Source organism: Canis aureus, chromosome 20 (genome assembly GCF_053574225.1).
Source record: "Canis aureus isolate CA01 chromosome 20, VMU_Caureus_v.1.0, whole genome shotgun sequence".
NCBI lineage: Eukaryota > Metazoa > Chordata > Mammalia > Carnivora > Canidae > Canis > Canis aureus.
The window spans coordinates 26,359,500-26,381,238 of NC_135630.1; the positions used below are offsets into that span (position 1 = coordinate 26,359,500).

Below are 21,739 nucleotides of genomic sequence, written 5' to 3' on the forward strand. Positions count from 1 at the left end.
TACATTGCTCACAGGATTTTTCCTATCTATCAATAAAATCCGTGAATTCGTGGGTCAAAATTCCCTGACAACTTCTTCAGTGTGTCTGGGCCTGTTTGGTGGGGGAACTTATTCCCGAGCAGCTTATTCCCACGCACAGAGGCAGCCCCTGCGGCTCCCGCTGACAGCACAGGACAAGGGCTGCGGCTCACCTCTTTCACCCCAACCCGATTCCTTTGTTTTTGAAGAATGTATTTATTCACGATAGACACACAGAGAAAGAGAGAGAGCGAGGCAGAGACACAGGCAGAGGCAGAGGCAGGCTCCACGCAGGGAGCCCCACGCGGACTCCACCCCTGGGCTCCAGGGTCAGGCCCAGGCTGAAGGCGCGTCAACCGCTGGGCCGCCCGGGCCGCCCCCAATTTCTTAAAAGCTGCGCGGGCAGACAGTCACCAGGCCCTCTCCAGCTGTGCTCGGTGCCACGCAGGCGGCTTCTTGACTGGCTCGAAGCATCTAAGCAAAAGTTTGCGGGGGGGGGGGGGGGGGGTCCCTGGGGCCACGTTAAGATGCAACCGGCGCGCAGTTCACATCACTTTGAAAATAGCTTTGAAAAAAAAAATCGCTTTGAAACTGCCGAACTGGGATCCTGGGCCTCACTCCGCAGGCCTCGGAGCGGGCGTCAGAGCCAGGTTTTGCAGTCCTCTCGCCTCAGCTGCGGCCCCGCGACCACAATTCCAGGTGCCCGCCAGGACCCTTCGAGCCCCGACAGCCCGGAAGCGCCTGACCACGCCTACCCACTGCGCCTGCGCGAGGCGCCCCCTCCGGCGAGCGGGGAGACTGGCGCTGGGCGGGCCGAGAGGCTCGTCGCGCCTGCGCGAAGGCCCCGGGGAGCAGCGTCGTTACTTTCCAAACGACTGGCGGGAACCGTTGGAGGCTGTGCGGTCGCCGTCTGGTCTGCCGGGCAGCAGCGCGCTCCCTCGTCCCTAGGGCTGGCCGTGGCGCCGCAGCTCTCCCGCGAGCAGAGGCGGAAATCGTGGCCCAGTTCTTCTGTGAGTCCCCCTCCCGCAGGCCAGAGGGCGGGGACAGCTGAGGCCAGCGGCCCTGGAGGCCCGGCCGGCCTGGAGGCGGGGGCCGGGGGTGGGGGGCGGCTCTGCTCCAGCGCCCGCCTGGCTGGAGAATCTAATCTAGGCGCCTTGCTCCTGGGGGAGCGGGAAGCCCAGGTGCTGCCCGGCCTGCCTCGCGCCGCGCCCCTGCACCAGCAGCCTTGCGGGAAACTGCGGATCCCACAGGCTGCCCAGCCCGGCCGCCCGGCACCACCCCGAGCGGTGGAGCCCAGTGCACTTTGAACAGCCCATCCACCAAGCTTTGATTCCGGTACTGAGGGCGATGGGCTAGATTTAGGACCAGGCCATGCTTGTACCCTCTGATAGACTCTGGCAGGAGAAGAGGAGGGAAAAGTGAGGGAGAGGCTTGCTCTGGAGCATCCGACCGGTTAATCAATCAATAAAATAAAAAATAAAAATAAAATGTTGACAGAAAAAAAATCTAAATTCTATATTCAGCAAAATATCTTTCATAAATGAGAGTAAAGACAAACTGACAAGGTTATTATATAACTCATAGGGAAATTCAAGTGATCTAGAATTTGCAAGTGATTTTTTAAAAATAATAAAGTTGGAGGATTTATTCCATTTGATTTCAAGATTACAAAGTTAAAGTACCAAGGCACTATAGTAATGGCAGAGAATAGACATTCAGATAAATGGAACAGAAATGACAATCCAGAAATACATCAATTACATAACCAATTGATTTTTCAACAAAGATGTCAAAAATTTAAGGCTTGGGGAAAGATTGTCTTTTTAGTAAACTATGCTAGAATAATTGGATATACACACACACACACACACACACACACACACACAAATGGACCTCAGCCTTCTCATTACACCATACCTGAAAAATAATTAAAAATAAACATAGGAGCTAAATCTTTTAAAAGAAAATATAAGGGAAGGTCTAGAATCTAATTTAGGCAGAGATTTCTTAGGCAAGACATAATAATAAGCCCATAAATGAAAATTTTGTTAATTGGACTCCACCAAAACCAAAAATTTTACTTGTCAAAGGACACTACTGAAAATGAAAAGGCAGCCACAAAATGAGAGAAAATATTTGCAAAACATACATCTGACTAAAGGTAGATCCAGACACATAGCCACAAAATATACAAAGAACTTGTATAACACAATAACAGGAGAAACTTTTCAATTAAGAAGTGAGCAAAAGAAAGACACTTCATAAAAGAAGACACTCTGGCTAACAAGCTCCTGGAAAGATACTCAACATCATCAAGCATTAAGAAAATGCAAACCAAAATTATAAAATACCAGTATGGAACCATTTAAAAGGTTAAAATAAAAAGGCTGAGAAATCCAATTATTGACAAGGATGTAGAGAACAGTGGAAGTCTCCTATATCTCTGGTAGGAATGCAAAACACTGAAATCACTTTGTATAATAGTCTGGAAATTTCTTTTTTAAAATTTATTTATGATAGTCACAGAGAGAGAGAGAGAGAGAGAGAGAGACACGCAGAGGCAGAAGCAGCTCCATGCACCGGGAGCCCGACGTGGGATTTGATCCCCGGTCTCCAGGATCACGCCCTGGGCCAAAGGCAGGCGCTAAACCGCTGCGCCATCCAGGGATCCCTAGTCTGGCAATTTCTGAAAAAGTTAACCATAGGGCGCCCGGGCGGCTCAGTCCCTTAAACATCTGCCTTCCACTCAGGTCATGATACTGGGGCCCTGGGATTCGGCCCGCATCTGACACGTGGGCAGGTGCTCTCTCTCGTTCCCTCTCAAATAAATAAATAAAATCTTAAGGGAAAAAAAAAACATACAGTTAACCATGTGTCTACAGAAACAATAGCAAAAAATTTAAAAACTAAAAAATAGTAATGTTTGGCAGTGTTTTTAAAAACATATGTAGAAGTAAATTGAACGCAATTTTTGGCACAAAGAATGAGACAGGGAAATGGAAAATCCACCTATGCGAATTAGCATAATACTGTTTGAAGGCGATGATAATTCATTTTATTTTTTGAAGATTTTATTTATTCATTCATGAGAGGCGAGAGAGAGAGAGAAAGAAAGAGAGGCAGAGGCACAGGCAGAGGGAGAAGCCGGCTCCAGGCAGGGAGCCCATGCAGGGCTCGAACGGGGTCCCCAGGGTCACCCCCCGGCTGCAGGCGGCGCAAAACCGCTGGGCCCCGGGCTGCCCCGAAGGAGATGAGCACCTAAAAACGACAGCCCCTATGGACCCGTAGTGTTTCCTTTCTGGCTCCAAAAATCGTTTCTTTCGTCAGCTGAGAAAGCTTCTCCTAGGCTGCTGCTGCAGGCTCCTCCGGGACTTGGGCGCCCGCACAGCCGGCCCCGCGGCGCTGGGGTGACCCCCGGCCTCCGCCCCCCGCCTGCCAGGCTGGACGGCACCTTCCCCTGGGGCCCGGCAGGGGGGGGCAGCAAGTTCTCCAGCCTTTCCTCCTGTTCTCCGGGGCCTCTGTCCGAGCCGCCTTCCAGGGGGTCCCGGGGGGCCGGACGGTCCGTGAAGGGGGAGCCTGGCAGGGAGACCCCCGGACGGCGAGCTCTCCCCGCGCGGCCGCCCACTGCGAGAGCGGCTGGGGTGTGCAACAGCACGTGAACCCCACGGCTAGGCCCGCGGCCGCACCGACCACAAATCTGCGTCCAGGCAGAGGCTTCCGGCCGCAGGCGGGAAAGCGCCGGCTTCGAGCTTGCTTCCTCCCGCACGTCGAAGGCGAGCGCGGCTGCAGGCTCCGCGGGACCAGCTCCAGGCCCGGGGACGCCCGCCTGAGCGGAAGCAGCTCCGCTCCCACAGGCCTCGAGCGGCTCCGGCGCCCGCCGGCTCCGAGGAGCGACTGCGCACGCGCAAGTCGAGAGGCGGGCGGGGCCGTCGGGCGCCTGCAGCTGCCGGCGCGTGCGGGGCGCGGCGGCAGGGACTCCCCGGGAGAGAGACCAGGGCTTCCGGGCGGCCTCCGAGATCCCGGGGCCGCGTGCTGGAAGCCTGCCTGAAAACACCCCGCCAGGGCCGCTCCTCTGCCGCCGGCTCCTGCCCGGCCACTGTTCGGGGCCCTTGGCCGCACGACGGAGGACGGCTCTCTGTGGAGCAGCGCGCGGGCTCCCCGGCTCGCGCCCCCCCTGCCCGGGGCCTGCGGCGCGAGGTACGTGCGGCTCCCGGCCCTGCCTTCCTGTGGGCGCGACGAGGGGGAAGGTGGGATCAGATGCGTCTCTGCAGCCCCACGAGGAGAGGGTTTTCATACAATTGGATGACAGGATGTTCCGCGGGAGGTGGAGGAGGGTACAGCGATGGCGGTTTGGTTTTGGCAGAGACTTTTTAAAAGTTCAGCTATAAGAATGAATCGAGACAGGGCATTCGTATTTAGATGGAGTGAATTCACCTGCCAAATCCATCCCATTAAAGAAAAAATGTGGGCAGCCCGGGTGGCTCACGGTTTAGCGTGGCCTGCAGCCCAGGGCGTGACCCTAGAGCCTCGGGATCGAGTCCCGCTTTGGGCCCCTGCCTGGGGCCTGCTTCTGTCTCTCTGTGTCTCATGAATGAATGAATGAATGAATGAATGAATGAATGAATGAATGAATGAATAAATAAATAAATAAATAAAATCCTTAAAAGAAACAAAAGAAAAAAAGTTAATGGTGTTTAGGAGAAGAGGAGGGAAACTGAATTTCTGGCCAAACACCAGTTGGTCATTACTGCTGAGCTTTACCACACAACTGTGTGTTCTGCTCTACCCTTGGTTTCAGTGCCCTCAAATACCATCACAAGTCAGGGGTGGGCTGCAGCTCTGGGAGTGTCCCTAACAATTCCCCTTTCTTTTAGGAGTTTGATGTCTTTCAGGATTTTCCTTTTTGTCGGTTAAAGCCGCTCACGAGATGGCATGGGTGGTGGGTTAGGTGGGGAAGTCAGATTGGTGTGGCCAAATGTGGAGAAAATTCCTAAAGACAGGATGATCAACAACAACAACCACAAGAGAAGACACCTGGGTGACCCAGTGGGTTAAGCCTTTGCCTTTGGCTCAGGTCATGATCCCAGGGTCCTGAAATGGAGCCCCGCATCAGGCTCCTTGCTCAGTGGGGAGTCTGCTTCTCCCTCTCCTGAGCTTGTGCTCTCTGTCACTGTCTCTGCGTCTCTCTCAAAGAAATAAATACAACCCTAAATAAAAACAGACAAGAAACAACAATAACAAGACCGGGTCCCAGAGATTATTCCAAAGAGCAGCACGAAAGTCCCATTTATCTGAAGGGTGTCTTCTTATCAAATAATTTGAATTTGCTGTGGTCAGGGTCTGTAGAAGTCTTCATGGGATCATGGATTACACAGGACTGGAAGGGACTTTAAGAAATAAAGTAGGTTTTGTACTGGACTTAAAAGAAGAGTTAAGAGTTCATGGGGTACGAAAAGGGTCTGATTTTCATCTAGATTTCACCTTCCACTCCAAAAAGTCCAAAGCCAAAGTGGCAAAAGTAACTGAGTAAAGCACACATATGGGGAATGCCTTTGCTCAATTTTTCCCTTGTTTTTTAGGAAGACCAAAATGATCTTTTGTACTGCAAGGTGCTAACACTTGATATAGATGAAAATCTACATAAACCAGCATATCTCTCTGCAACAGGTAGGTACTATTTAAATGTCTTTTAGGGAGAAAGCATAAGGTCTGAAGCTTGGCCGTGTCTTTAGCTTCTTTCCCAATATCTAGGCTTTGCCATCCAGGAAAAACCCATAGCAGTGTACTAAATCAAAGTAATTGATTGCTTTACCGAGTGGTAACTTGAAAGTTTAGAGAGTTGGACTTCTGTGGTTATTGTTTGTATAAATAATGTGTTTTATGAACCATAGTGATATGTGATAAAATCTCATAAACACCTATAGATGTACTCAAATCACCTTAGATTAGGTAGTGGACTTTTATTAAAAGTTCTGTACGTTTGCTTGTAGATATCCTGGTTGATTACTTAGAATCCTGGTAGCTTCTGAGCAACAGTTTTTCTAAGACTGAAGCAGTAGTTATATAGTTTAAGAATCCAATCAGTAGTTTTATCCTTATTCTGGATACACTTCCATTATAAACAGTTGATGGAAATATACACACACACACACACACACGTGTGTGTGTGCATATGCACACCCAGGTCTATACATAAAAGCCATTATCCCTCAAACGTTTTTCATCTTATTTATAAGCCAAAACTGAGTACTATTGAGGAGCATATGGTTCTCTAAAAATCTATTAAGGAAAAATTTGGATTTAAGGGAAATAATTATCCATTAAATTCTCAAAACATTCTCGAAGCACCTGGGTGGCTCAGTTGATCAAGTGTCTGACTCTTAATATCAGCTCAAATCATGAGTTCAGGTTCTTCATTGGGCTCCATATAAATAATAATAAATATTATTAAAATAATAATAATAATAAAATAAAAGGAAATTCTTAGAACATTTTCAATCTAGACTTTACCCTTAAGTGGAAAGAATGGAGAAATTTAATATGTCCAATTTTTTAAATCATTTTCCCTCTGTTCTGTGCAAGAAAAACCAATAGAATTAATGTGGTATTGATGTTATTTTCTTATTCTAGTTAGCTTACTTTAATAATATCACTTAATATTTTCTTTGCTTTTATACTAAGTTTCTGAGTTGTTCATGTACAATGAATGTATCTGTGTTGTGATTTCCTAGTTTCTTCATGGAATGTACTATTTTATTTCTGGATATCTGATCATATTTAAATGCCTTAAACTTTCCTGGTCAAAGAGTAACTTCTTTTCTCTTTAACATTCTGCAGAGGAATTAAGCAGATTCTTACAGGTTGAAATGTTTAAATATGTCTTCAGAACACTCATGGGAGAAACAGTAGCTCTGTCACATTTTTAGCAACAAAACACTTAAAAGAATAGCTGTCCAACAAAACTAAACCTGCTTGTGAAGTCCACTAGAGTTGATCCCATCCTAAATTACTTGGCTACATTAGTACATTCGTATAAAAAAGAGCAAAACATAACAAGAAGGTAAGATAGCTGTGTCTGAAACGCATGAGGTACTGATATATATTAACAGACATCAGTTTCTTTTCTTTTTTTTACAATAAATTTATTTTTTATTGGTGTTCAATTTCTAACTTGTGCTTTCAAATTATGAAAGGGAATTTGAGATGCTTTCTATCTCGTTTTTGGAAAATTTAGGATAATTTTAGAATAGGTTAGATTTAGAATAGGGTTTTTTTCTTAGTTTGAAGAAATAGTTGAAAAAGTAAATAGGAATTGTGTGCCATGGCCCCTCCTCCATCCACTGGGTCTCAGAAACAGCGCTCTGCTCTTCCTCTTGGCTTACGGAAACCAAGTTTCTGTACTTGTGCTGCTAGGTGGACACTGTGGGTGGACAGGGAGGGACAGAAGGAACAGAATACACAGACTTCTCTTTCCATTTCAGTTTTCTATCATCAATCAGCTATGAATGACCAAGCCTTGTTTCTGCCCACTTGCAGCCCCCTGAAATGAGGCTGTAAGAGAACACCCCCTCCACCCCCCGGCAACATTCACAAATTGATAGCTTCTGGGTCACATTAGAATGTTTTAATTTTTTTAAATTCAACTTTGCTTTTTTTGTTCTTTGCTTGTTTTAAAGTAAACTTTGTATTCAAGTACTCGTCATACTTGAATACAGAATGATACACAAATCAAGATGCATTATATTAATTGGAACTGATCACATCATGGGGAAATCGGCTGGGGCCTGAGTGGCAGTTATAAATTCCAACTGCTTGAGTCCTTGATGAACATTGGTTTACTGAAAGGTGTTAGGACCAGGTTTTGCCAAATTCTAGAACTATTCTCAGATTGTCTTATGTGCCTTTATTCTGTAATTACATTGAGGCTGCTTCAGATCTTTATTACTCCAGTAATATAAAATTGTATAGTCACAGAATCTCCCAGTTACTATTTCCTGCAAATTAATTGGCTACCTTCAAAGGCTGATGAACAAGATACCTCTTAATGATTGTAGTATTGAGTATTGTGTGACTACTGAGTATAGCTCCTGCACCCCTCCCCACTTCTTTCTAATGCTGATTTTCATTCAGGTAATTTAATCTTTCACATGACCATATGCTTTCCTAATCCAATTACGGTAATTTCTTTTAAAATTGTATTTAAGTTCTACTTAACATACATTTGCAATATTGGTTTCAGGAGTAGAATTCAGTAATTCATCACTTACATACAACACCCAGTGCTCATCCTGACAAGTGTCCTCACCACCCATCTAGCCCATCCCCGCTCATCTCCCTCCAGCAGCCCTCAGTTTGTTCTCTGTCGTTAGGTCTCTTATGGTTTGTTTCATTCTCTCTTTTCCCCCCTTTTCCCCCCTTTCCCATATGTTCATCTGTTTTGTTTCTTAAATTCCACATATGAGTGTGAAATCATATAGTATTTGTCTTTTTCTTACTGACTTATTTCACTTAGTGTAATGTGCTCTAGCTCCATCCACATTGTTGCAAATGGCAAGATTTCATTCTGAGTAATACTCCATTGTACATAAAAGAATGCATATTCTACTTTGGGATGAAATGTCCTGAATATACCTGTTAAGTGCATCCAGTCGAGTGTATCATTCAAACACTTGTTACTGTCTTTGTTTTAAAATCTAGTTTGATATAAGTTTGGCAACCCTGGCTTTGTTTTGCCATCCATTAGCATGATAAGTGGTGCTCCATCTCCTTAGTTTCAATATCAGGGTGTCTTTAGGTCTAAAATGAGTCTCTTGTAGGTAGCATATAGATGTGCCTTTTTTTTAAAAAAAAAATCTATTCTGATACCCTATGTCTTTTGATTGGAAATTTAGTTCACGTGATCCCTGGGTGGCGCAGCGGTTTGGCGCCTGCCTTTGGCCCAGGGCGCGATCCTGGAGACCCGGGATCGAATCCCACGTCGGGCTCCCGGTGCATGGAGCCTGCTTCTCCCTCTGCCTGTGTCTCTGCCTCTCTCTCTCTCTGTGACTATCATAAATAAATAAAAAAAAAAAGGAAATTTAGTTCATATACATTCAGATTGCTTATTGAAAGATATGAATTTCATGCCACTGTGTTACCTATAAAGTTGGTGTTTCTGGTGATGTTCCTTTCTAGTCTTTGTTGCTTTTTTTAAAAAAAAGATTATTTATTTATTTATTCAGAGAGAGAGAGAGAGAGAGGAGGCAGGCAGAGAGGCAGAGACACAGGCAGAGGGAGAAGCAGACTCCATGCAGGGAGCCTGACATGGGACTCGATCCTGGATCTCCAGGATCACACCCCGGGCTGCAGGCAGTGCTAAACTGCTGGGCCACTGGGGCTGCCCGTCTTTGTTACTTTTGATCTTTTTTCTCCACTCAGTTCCTCTTAATATTTCTTGCAGGGCTGGCTTAGTGGTCTATGAACTCCTTTAGTTTTTGTTTGTCTGGGATACTCTTTATCTCTCTTCCTATTCTGAATGACAGCCTTGCAGGATAAAATATTCTTGGCTGCATATTTTCCCCATTCAGCACAATTATGGTAATCTCATTGTTCTTGGCTGCTCATATTTTAGAAACAGGTATGATGCATTTCTGGTCAATGAGCTATGAAGTGGAATATTCTGGGAGTTCAGGGAAAAACTTTGTCATAATTAAAGAGACACAAAAAGACAGCATTTTTACTGGGTATCTTTTTGTCACATATGGTGTAAGGTAGTTAACATAAGGATAAGCCTATATCCTGAATAATGCAATATAGAAAAATGGAAAGATCCTTGATGATGTTGTTGAGGCACTGAATTAAGCAACCCTGTAGCTACCTAACCGCAGAATTTCTTGTATGAAATGATCAATTTCTTAAGATGTCAGCCAGTTAGGCCAGGATTTTCTGTTTCTTGTAGCTGAAATCTTCCTAATGAATACACTATGGGAACCATTTCATTACTGAATAATTTACAATTATAAGATTTATCAGATTATGTAGAAAGGTTTTTATCTCAGCCTGTCTTGCAGAATAAATTATCCTAGAAAGGAGAGGGAAAATTGGATGATGGTAGAAAGATAAAACAGAGTAAGGTTAAACAACAAAAAAGATGTGATGGTAGCCGAGACCAGGAGTCAGAATGTATTCTAACACATTCATTTAGATTAAAATGTTATATATATCCTAAGTCTATAGGTATATGTAAATGTTTCCTCTAAGATTGTGCAGATAGTTCATATAGTTTGTGCTTCTGATGAATCTCGAGTACTTTCATGTTTCTTAAATTGCTAAACCTAAATTATTAATCTTGTGTTTACTCAACAAAGTCCTCTTATCTACCATTTATTGAGCTTAGCTTCAATAAACTTTGAACATAAATTAAAGGTTTCTGTGAACTAAGCTGCTCTTCTGAAACTGATTTTTGATCTCAGTATAAGCAGGAACAAAGAATACTGGCTTAAATAAAAGGCAGGTAGGGATCCCCTCCTCTAGCCATCTCCCACCAATGTGTCCCAGAGCCCTGAGAGTGGGACAAAGCTCTTTTTTTCTGGAGGGAGAACCCTCTCTGGCAGTTCCTTCTCAGTTGCTTGTGATCTACTAGCCTCTGGAAGGGGAAGGGCAAGGGCAAGATGTGCAGACTTCCTATGTTACTTTCCATACTTGTACTACTTGAAGGGCCAAGGAGAAGGGTATTGTGGATCAAATAGACACAAATCCTGACTATATATTTAGAAATGCTCAGCATAGTTGGTTTGAATTTAGAGACAAAGAGTTTTTCATTGTGATCAGGTTCCTATTCCGTTGGAGGCAGGTATCTTATCTGTCCACCTGTCTGTCTATCCACCTATAGCTTCCTAGTTCAGCCTCTCTGGTATGTTCTAATCTGCCAATGAAAAGGAAACAGTTACACCATCACATCATTTGATAGGAACTTTATATTACAAGTTAGAAGTCATAAAGGAGGAACAGAAATATTTTTTAGGATAAGTTAGATAAGTAGAAGATAACTTCTCTAAAGTCACATGTGCCAGAAAATATACATAGGTGTTTAGAGTCCTGGGGAGAGTATGGGAGGAGAGGTAACCTGTTGGCTAAACAGTGATGTGGCATTAGCCTAGACCAAGACTGCTGACTCTGATCTACAGGCCAGATCCTACCTGCTGCCTGGTTTGTGTTTTTTTAATGATTTTATTTATTTATTTGTTTGTTTGTTTGTTTGTTTGTTTATTTATTCTTGAGAGACATAGAGAGAGAGAGGCAGAGACACAGGCAGAGAAAGAAGCAGGCCCCATGCAGGGAGCCTGATGTGGGACTCGATCCAGGGTCTCCAGGACCATACCCCAGGCTGAAGGTGGCACTAAACCGCTGAGCCACCCGGGCTGCCCTGCTGCCTGCTTTTGTATGGTACACAAGCGAAGGGAAGGGTTCAAAATTTTTAAATGGTTGAAAAAAAATTAAAAGAATATTTTGTGATACATGAAAATTGTATAAAATTGAAACTTTAGGTTCCATACATGGTTTTGTTGGCGTGGAACCGTGCGCATTTATTTACATATTTTTTTCTGGCTGCTTTTGAGATAGGAAGGCAGATTTGAACAGATATTATAGTCCTGCAACAAAGGTTAAATATTTACTGTCTAGCCCTTTACAGAAAGTTTGTTAACCTCTGACCTAGACCACCGCTTCTCAACCCTTAATGTTAGTAAATCATTTGGAGATTTTGTGAAAATATATAGTTTCTGATTCGGTAGGTCAAGGGAGCCTACGTGTCTGTATTTCTTTTTTTTTAGATTTTGTTTATTTGTACATGAGAGACACACAAAGAGAGGCAGAGACACAGGCAGCGGGAGAAGCAGGCTCCATGCAGGGAGCCTGATGTGGGAATTGATCCCCAGCTTCCAGGATCACGCCCTAGGTGGAAGGCAGATGCTAAACCACTGAGCCACCCAGGGATCCCAGTGTCTGTATTTCTAATGAGGTAAGGACCGCATAGTAAGTGGCGAAGCTCTAGTGCAGGACTAACACACTTATTGTTTAAAGAGCCAAGTAATAAATGGTTCACAGTCTGCAGCCTATTCAGTCCTTTTGTTACAACTATGTACATCTGCTGGGTAACATAGACATAGACAACATATAAAAGAGCAGGAGTGGCTGTGTTCCAATAAACATTTGCAGAAGTAGGCTTTGAGCTGGAATTGGCACGAAGATTTACTTTAGCATTCACTGGCCTCAGCTGTTTAGTGTGGGTGTCCGTTAAGTAATAGACACAGTCCTACCCTCAACTTGCTTACTAGATTTATAACATATTCCAGTAATGATGATAAAGACAGCAGTTAACTTGTATTGGGTAATTATCATATGCCAGGCTCTATGTGAAGCACTATGAGCCATCTCTTATTTAATTACCACAACAAATCCTAGGAAGCAGATACCATCATTATCCTTGCTTACAGATGAGAATACTGAGCTTCAGAGAAAAAAAAAAAAAACTAAAAGCTGCCAACAGCAAATCAGTGATGGGCCTAGGGTAAGGCATAACTCATGATTATTGAATGACTGTTGAATTATTAGATGACTGGATCAAATCTGTGCATTCATAGGAGTTCCAGAAGCTGGAAAACCAGACTGTGACTCTACTGGCTTCCTTCATTGTGAGGCCTGGATCTAAAGGACCTGAACAGTGAAAGATAAGACATCTATTTAGAGGCAACATTGAAGGTAGGTGTCAGAAACTGGATTTGAGTCATGCCAGAGCATTCTTTTTCATGAAAGACTTATTTAGTACCTTCACTGCATGTTTTTGAAGTTAAGGCTCATAGAGATCTCAGAAAGCACATTTTTCATAGTTTTGGGATTTTCCATGCTCCAAAATTGAAATCGCTTTACTTTATAATAACATGTTATTTTAGGCACCAAATAAGTATGGCATTTTGCCTTCCTTGTGTACTTTGGATTTTTTTATATAAATTTATTTTTTATTGGTGTTCAATTTGCAAACATATAGAATAACACCCAGTGCTCATCCCATCAAGTGCCCCCCTCAGTGCCTGTCACTGAGTCACCCCCACCCCCTGCCCACCTCACCTTCCACCCCCCCCAGTTTGTTTCCCAGAGTCTCTCATATTCTGTCTCCCTTTCTGATATTTCCCACTCATTTTTTCTCCTTTCCCCTTTATTCCCTTTCACTATTTTTTATATTCCCCATATGAATGAGACCATATAATGTTTGTCCTCCTATTGACTTATTTCAATCATACAATAAATGTCCCTTCTAACCACAGTGACTGAAATTAAATTTCTCCTTCCAAATTCTATATTTTTTTCCTTCCTTCTTAGCTGCAATTACTAACATAGAGAGTAGACCTTGATTCTGGCCTAAATATAAGATTACTTTTATCTGTCTTTACACTGTTATTTCCATGTAAATGAATGTTTTTAGGTAAGATGCCTATCAGTGTAACTACATTATAATAAATTAATAGGTCCCTGAGAGAAAACATGTTGTTAATAAAAATGCTTTGGAAAAAACTTTCTGGAGTCTCAGACACAATGTCCTTGGACTATAGATATCATATAAAGATGAATAAGTATGCCATTTTTTATAAATCACCTGTTGAAAAACTTTTATGTCATTGCTTTGATGAATAATAATAGGTTCCATTTTATAAGCAGTGTAGGTACAGGGCAAGGAGGAATATGTCAACATTTTCTAAGTCTTAAGTATCAGTCTTGATATGCCTAGGTGGCTCAGTGGTTTGGCGCCTGCCTTCGGCCCAGGGCAAGATCCTGGAGACCCAGGATTGAGTCCCACATCGGGCTCCCTGCATGGAGCCTTCTTCTCCTTCTGCCTGTGTCTCTGCCTCTTTCTCTCTCTCTCAGTGTCTCTCTGAGGCAGAGACACAGGCAGAGGGAGAAGCAGGGTCCATGCAGGGAGCCCAATGCGGGACTCAATCCTGGGTCACCAGGATCATGTCTTGGGCCAAAGGCAGATACTCAACCACTGAGCCACCTGGGGATCCCATGAATAAAAAAAATCTTAAAAGAAAAAGAATCAATAACCTTAATTTTTTAGGTGGGGAAGGAAGTTAAATATGACACTTAAATAGGAAATCACATACTTACAGATTCTTAAAGCCAGAATTTAGGATGTTCTAATCTAGCCATCTCTGTACACTCCTATTTTTCTATGTAAGTCCCAATTGATTAAGTAAAATTGTTAAAGTCATTTGCTTCTTTAACACAAATATGTTAGTTTTTCCCCCTGAATCTGGGAATATGTATTGGTTTCCTAGGGCTGTTATAATGAAGTACCATAAGCTGGTGGCTTAAAACAACAGAAATTTATTATCTTGCAATTCTGTAGTTTAGAAGTCTGAAATCAATGTATTGGTAGGGCCACAGTCCTTCTGAAGGATCTGGGGCAGAATTCTTTGCCTCTTCATAGGTTCTGATGAAGGCCAGCAATTCTTAGCACTCTTTGGCTTGAGATATATATCACTCCGATCTCTGCCTCTGGCTTCATATGGTGTTTGTGACTCTGTCTTCACGTTGCTGTCTTCTTAAAAGGGTATCATTTGTTTTGGATTAGGGCTCCACTCTACTCCAGTATGATCTTAACTAATGATATCTGCAAAAACTCTGTTTTCAAATAGGTCACATTTTGAGGTACTGGGTATTAGGACTTTACTATATCTTTCTTGGGTGAGGGATGGTACAGTTTACCCATAACAGAATACGGGGATGTAAAGATATTGTTTTCCATGCAGATCTTACAGTATAGGAAGAACACATATATGTAGATTTATGAAGATGCAGGTTGTAATATACAATATTCACAAAATGCTGTAAGTGTATTGTAGTGGGGAAAGCTACCTTTTCCCAAGTGAAATGGTAAGGGAAGGCTTTCAAAGGCAGGTGCCATTTGAACTAATCTTTGAGGGACATATAGGAGTTCATTGAGAAAAGGATACCAGATGGGAGGACACATCAGCCAGAAAGCTTTGGGTAAAGGCATGGATTAAGTGTTTGTTTGCTGTGATTATTACTAGCTGCTATTTATTTGTTTATTTATTTATTTATTTAATAATAAATTTATTTTTTATTGGTGTTCAATTTGCCAACATACAGAGTAACACCCAGTGCTCATCCCATCAAGTGCCCCCCTCAGTGCCCGCCACCCACTCACCCCCACCCCCCGTCCTCATCCCCCTCCACCACCCCTAGTTCATTTCCCAGAGTTAGGAGTATTCATGTTCTGTGCTACTCTTTATTTAATATTAGTGTGTGTCATTTAATTAACAACAACCTTTTGATCCCAATTGTACAGATGGGAAAACTGAAATTTCAAAAAATTAAGTATTTGGTCTCACGCTAACACATCTTGAAGGTAGTACTATTGAGATTAGAACCCAGGGAGCCTGATTACATAGTCTATAATTTGCCATTGTGATGAAAACTACAGTTTAGGATATTTGGGAGCGCATATGGATAGTTAGACATAAGGCCAAAGAGATAGGTTAGAGACAAATTGTGAAGAGGTTGGTTTATCCATTGATTTGCTTAACAGAAAATTGTTGACTTATTAAAGTTTGAACTTTAAGGGCTATTGACATTTGAACAGTTTCCAAAGCTGTAAGGACAGGTGTCAAATGGCCACATTCCTATGGAGTGTAGGGTAGTTTGGAGGCCCAGAGGCTAGAGAGGAGGTTACTGTCATGGACCATTTTAGAATTAATGAAGGTTGGAACTAAACAAGACAATGGAACCGGAGGGGCAATAAAGTCAGAGATACTTGTAAGTCAAGGTCAGTGAGGTGTTGAACCTAAATCATTGCCTCTGTTGTGTGGCCATTCCTGATCCATTGGCTCAAGTGCTGAAAGTAGAGCTGTCTCAACTAATGTGGTTAAACACAATAATTTTAATTCATAACCCTAGCTTAGGAAGAGTCTAGTATGTGCAAATGTGATGGTTGTATTAGTACACATATAAATGATTATATTATAGAAGATATAAAAATGTCTTTAAAATTCCAAAGACTGAGTTAACATATTTTAAAACAAACTACATAAAAGTGGCAGAAAATATTTTTCCATGTGCTCTGATGCAAACTCATCTATCTGTATTTTTTAAAAATATTTTATCTATTTATTCATGAGAGATTCATAGAAAGAGGCAGAGACATAGGCAGAGGGAGAAGCAGGCTCCCTATGGGGAACCTGATGCAGAACTCCATCCTAGGACCCCAGGATCATTACCTGATCCAAAGTCAGACACTCAACTACTGAGCCACCCAGATATCCCTCATCTATTTGTATTAAGTTGTAACTCCATTAGGTTAAATTCATTCAAGTGTTATTGGAGGTATAGCCACACTTCTACAGCTCAGCTTATTCAACTAAAGCCTGGTTATTGTAAAAAATATATTATTTCTTAAAAATAGCTTAATTGATTACTGGGTTAAAATAATAACATTTTGTATTAATTTGAAAGCAAGGCATTATTTAAGAGTCCCAAGTTGTCTTTGTGTGGGACAGAGGAAACCAAAACTGTGTCTCCCTGTTACTTATGGCCCTCATGAGAAAAGCTGCCCAAACAATCATAAATATCCAGCAGGATATTTATGGTATTTCCTAAAAAGATATCGATTACTGGAGGAAAGTTAATTAAAACAAGCTGCATTTCTCTTAAGTGAATTTTCTCTTATTTTGAGGAATTATTTTATGCAGGTATCTGGTGCCACCACAGATGGTGCATTGTGACTTGCTCATCTTTAGTGACTTTTGGCTTATCTGTGTGTACTTGGCTGCTTTCCCCAAGTGTTGGCCAAGGCCTTCTGATATAACTGCCATTAATCAGGCAAAAAGCAAATATAAACAATGTGAATCTTTTTCCACTTTTAGCCCATAAGTTAAAAGTATAAAGTCATAAATTTGGGGAAAATTAGACATAAACTGATGTGTTTATATACATGCTATATCTCACTAAATGAAAATCTAGGCTAGAAATTTTTTTAAAAAAAGAATTCTTTTGAATTGATTGTATCTTGCACAGTGAAAGCTGAAGTGACCTGAAAATGGCCTACATTCTTTCCCTAGTGTTCTTGTAGGCACCTGAACACCCCAAAAAAACAAACCCTAGATTGTGTGGAAATATTATGTCTTCTTGTGGTTGATTTTCAACTTGATACTTTGCATCATTGCAAGATTAAAAAATTTCCTGGAATGTTGATTTAGAATATTGAGGCACTAAATTAGAATTCAGTTTTAAGATTTGAAACACACAGTGCAATTAAGGGGTTTAAAATTCTTGTACTTCATCTCTTGTAAGAGACCATTCTTTTATAAATTAGGGTGTTTTGTAAAATAGCAGCCAAAGGACAGGGAGATGGAAAAGGAAAATAGAAAAACAGGAAGAATTATCCTTCTTTGTTCCGTTCAAAAACACACCCAAGAGGAATATTAAGTATAAATAGTGAGGGAAAAATTGACAGTGCCAACTTACTAGCATTGATTAAGCAGTTCAAATGTGTTAATATAGTGATTTTCAGATTACTGATAAAATATGTAACACAACAGGAGGAAAAAACCCACAACCGTATTCTCAGTATCCAAACTATTGCTGCCAACATGAAGAAAGACTGTGTGTCATATAATATTCTGCTGGACTTAACTGTTGTTTAGGTCTGTGGGGATATATCGATACCTAGAACTATATGCCAGCATGTGAAGGTAAGATCAACTGTGAAGGGCTTCTTCCTTTGCTTAATAAAACTCCTGGAATCTAACAGGGAACAAACCTGGAATCAGATAACTATGTGAGATTTGCAATGCCTTTTTCATAGTGAAGAATCCAAACACATCCAGAGAGTGATTATATAAATATGCAGTTCATATAGATATATGGTCTACCTAGAGTTTCCTAGCAGTTTAAAAATGGTTCCGTAGATAAGAGGGATAGACCTAGAGTCTAGGACTAGAGCTAAAGCTGGAGCTGGAGTGCTTTCCAAGACCACCACCAGTTCTTCCATCCCTGGGAAAAAGGACAGAAAGGGGTGGTTCTGCTTGGCGCATTCAGAGATTTACTTGATTAGGATTCAGTCTGGACTAGACCACCTCATACTTTGAAACTCTGAAGTTCTAGTGTTATAATACGTGGCCTCAAATTATTCAGAATCAATGGGACATGGTCAGGGAACCCTTGCATTTCTGTCCTTCCTGGTCACCTGCTGTTCACTGTAGAGAGAATTCAGCATTTGCCCAGTTGCCCTCCCAGACAAGAAAAAGTGGTGGACACAGCCAGATCCACACCAACCAGCTTATATCCTATTTTTATGGATTCTTTTTTTTTAATTTTTTAAATTTTTATTTATTTATGATAGTTACAGAGAGAGAGAGAGAGGCAGAGACACAGGCAGAGGGAGAAGCATGCTCCATGCACCAGGAGCTCGATGTGGGATTCGATCCCGGGTCTCCAGGATCGCGCCCTGGGCCAAAGGCAGCCACCAAACCACTGCGCCACCCAGGGATCCCTATTCTTATGGATTCTTAAATGATGACACATTGATCAAGTTCATGAATATCACTGTTGCACGGAAACATCAATATCTCTGATATCTGGTATGTTCTAAGAAAAAACATTGTCATTTTACTTTTCAGAGTTAAAGTCACTGAAGTAGGATTTTAATAAAGAAAATTAATACTGTTATAATGTCTACATTATACAGTTTTACAAAGATATTTGATTTCTTTAATACAAATTTAGAGAAAATCTGTAAGTAATGGTGATGATGTGAATCAAAGAGGTAACAGTTCAGCGATCTGGAGGGCTTGCCCTGCCTGAACTAGAAGTCTGTTCTTTTTCCTTTTTAAGATTCTATTTATTTATTCATGAGAGATAGAGAGGGAGAGACATAGGCAGAGGGAGAAGCAGGCTCCCTATGGGGAGCCCAATGTGGGACTCAATCCCAGGACCCTGGATCATGACCTGAGCCATTGAGCCACCAAGCTGCCCCTGGAAGACTTTGTTCTTATGTGTCGTATGGATTGTAGACAAGTGATCTGGAGGGCTCGAGTCTGAATCTGCTGCCATAAATTTGGTAGTGAGTTTAGAATATTTGTTTAAAGCAGTTATTTCAAATGAGACAACATTTACAAAGAGATATTAGAACTGTGGTTAAAGTTTCTGGAAAAACCATGGAATAAGACAATTTAATGAACAGAATAAATAGTGGGGATTTGGGATGATCTTTTCGAATCGATAACAAGTGGCAGAGAAAAATGTGTTACCAATTTTCCAGCTATGTGGAATGAAACTGCACTTTCTGGGATTCACATTTCATATCAGAATTGTTTAACTAGCAAAATGCTGAAATGATTAAATATAAAACCATGAAGTTAAAGCTCAAGAAAACTTTGGTCAGAGATGTTTCTGGAATGAGCCTTCAGCTTTTGTAGTTGTTTCTGTTCTGTTGGTCAGTGATCAAATGTGCTCTAATCAACCTACTAAATTATCCACAAAGGAGGGTTTACTTTGGTGGTTTGAAGGTATCTCCTTTCAGAGCTGTGATGCACAGAGCAGCACATCCCTTAACAGCTCATTTCCTCAGGGATACTAAGCAAGAGCCACACCCAGGAAAAGAGAAAAGTTTAAGATCTCTTCCCTTACTGTGAACCCTTTCCATGTTTAAACACAGATGACTCTCTTATTTGCAGTCTGGCTAAACTGAACACTGCCACAAAGGCGCTAAATACTTCCTATGCAGAGACCCAGGGTCCATTTTTCACCAGGAAAATAAAGAGCTGTATTTACCAGCATTGTGCTTTGCCCAGATGTGAAACTGAAGCCAAAATGAATGAAACAACTTTATTTTTCCTATGACAATTTAGATGGAGAACACTGTAATAAGTTGATGTACAAACAGTATTAATATGTGTTGGTTGCCTATTAGAAACTGCCAAGAGTTCAGGTCTTATTTAGTAAAGCATGGTGTTGCTTTAGGTCTCAACCTGGTCCTTCCTCTGTCTTGGAAGTCCTCCCTGGCCGGCACAGTTACCCAATAATGTTGGGCCTGGGAAGCTGTCTCCCCCTAAGGTCTTTTTGCATTTTAATTGGTGTTTATTCTAATTTCTATTGATTTGAGCATTGCCTTCTGATTTTTTGTCTTACTTCAGCAGAGTAATGTCAAATGACTATGTAAATATACATATTTCATTTATATAGTTACTTATAAAATAATGTGTTCTTCAGATGTCAAATTGCTGTATCAGCAGAGTTAACTCCTCAGAACAGGTGGGACAGCAGGAAGAGACTAGAGTGAATGGAGAAATTCACTAACTTACTGTGTCTGAGTAAAATGAATATATATCTTTGAAGGACATCATTTCCAACTTTAAAATAAAAACAGAGAAGCCAAATCTAATGTGATTTGACTGGCCCATATTTTTTAAGTTTAGTAGTACCAATTCCTTAAATTTTGAATTTATTAATACAAAAAATAAACATAACATATTTTAGAAGGCATTTTGGTCAAAGTTGTATTATATAATAGGCTTTATTTTCCTTGGCATATTATGAAAAAGTCAAAGAATAGCTCTGACCAATGGTGTACTTATACTTACTGGTAAATATTTATTAACTAGCTCTGGAGATGGGGTTAGAGAAGTCCTGATTCATAGCATTTGACAATTAACATGATGTAAATACTCCTACATGGGGCCAGTTTCAGACTACCCCTGGGATGTCAATTGGCTTGAAAACCTCTTGAAGTTTAATAATTAATTCTTACAATGCATAATAAGTCCACTCCAGCATATTGGCCAAGGATGAATATATACAAACCTTAAAATGATCTTCACAACTTAAGGTTTGTCAAATCAGTTATCTAATGTGGACATGGAACCTCAAATATTCTGTCTTATGATCCTCCAAATACCTCTAGAAAAAAATAAAAACATAATAGGGATAAGAATGGGAAAATTCTACTATATTTGCTCTATTTAGAATCTTACACCAAATATATTGGAAAAGTGTATTAAATGGAATGAATAGTTCCTTAAGCCTTTGAGATAAATAAATGTGTCTCTAAAAATAAAGATTTTAGTATTACTTGTAGCATGTTGTTGGAAGTATAGTATCAATAAATGGCCATGAATTAATGATTTACTGCCAGTCATGAAACCTTTTCCTTATATTACTTTTTAATTTATATTCTTGCATTGTGTCTTCTTTGGTATCCCTTTTCCCTCAAATCAGTTTCTATGCATCAGTGCCAATTTATTTCACCAAAACAAATATCCCTACAAAAGCTTTTTATCGTTTTCTTATAAATTTATTTTTATTGGTGTTCAATTTGCTAACATATAGAATACCACCCAGTGCTCATCCCATCAAGTGCGCCCCTTAGTGCCCGTCACCCAGTCACCCCTACCCTCCGCCCACCTCACCTTCCACCACCCCTAGTTGGTTTCCCCCCCCAAAAAAAGTACTTTTATTGAATTCTGTCTTTATTTTACATGATACTGGAAGCAATTTGGGGGTAGTTTTAAGATGTGAGGGTGAAAAAATTGTACTTAAAATAATTATTTATTTTCCCTTAAAGTTCGAATGAATTTTTCGAACATACATTTCTGTATAGAGTATCAGTTATGAAAATTTGTTCCAGGTCTTAGATAATATTATACATTTGTATGCAATTTTGCTATGT

At 41.3% G+C, this 21,739-nt stretch overlaps 1 protein-coding gene across 17 annotated transcripts in view; it reads left to right on the plus strand.

The window, feature by feature from the left end:
- The first annotated feature begins 542 nt into the window (after positions 1-542).
- LOC144291589 (uncharacterized) overlaps positions 543-21,739 on the plus strand; it is a 131,035-nt gene continuing 109,838 nt past the window's right edge. For 6 of the 17 annotated variants that reach the window (XM_077861188.1, XM_077861195.1, XM_077861187.1 and 3 more), the window contains exons 1-2: positions 543-1,028; positions 5,598-5,685. In XM_077861188.1, coding sequence (XP_077717314.1) covers positions 546-1,028; positions 5,598-5,685 — 571 coding nt within the window. In that variant the 5' untranslated portion in view covers positions 543-545. Of the gene's footprint in view, positions 1,029-3,961; positions 4,216-5,597; positions 5,686-6,855; positions 7,079-11,828; positions 12,017-12,638; positions 12,757-21,739 lie in introns of those variants that run through there. The other 11 variants (XM_077861189.1, XM_077861190.1, XR_013358924.1 and 8 more) reach the window with 8 other exon arrangements.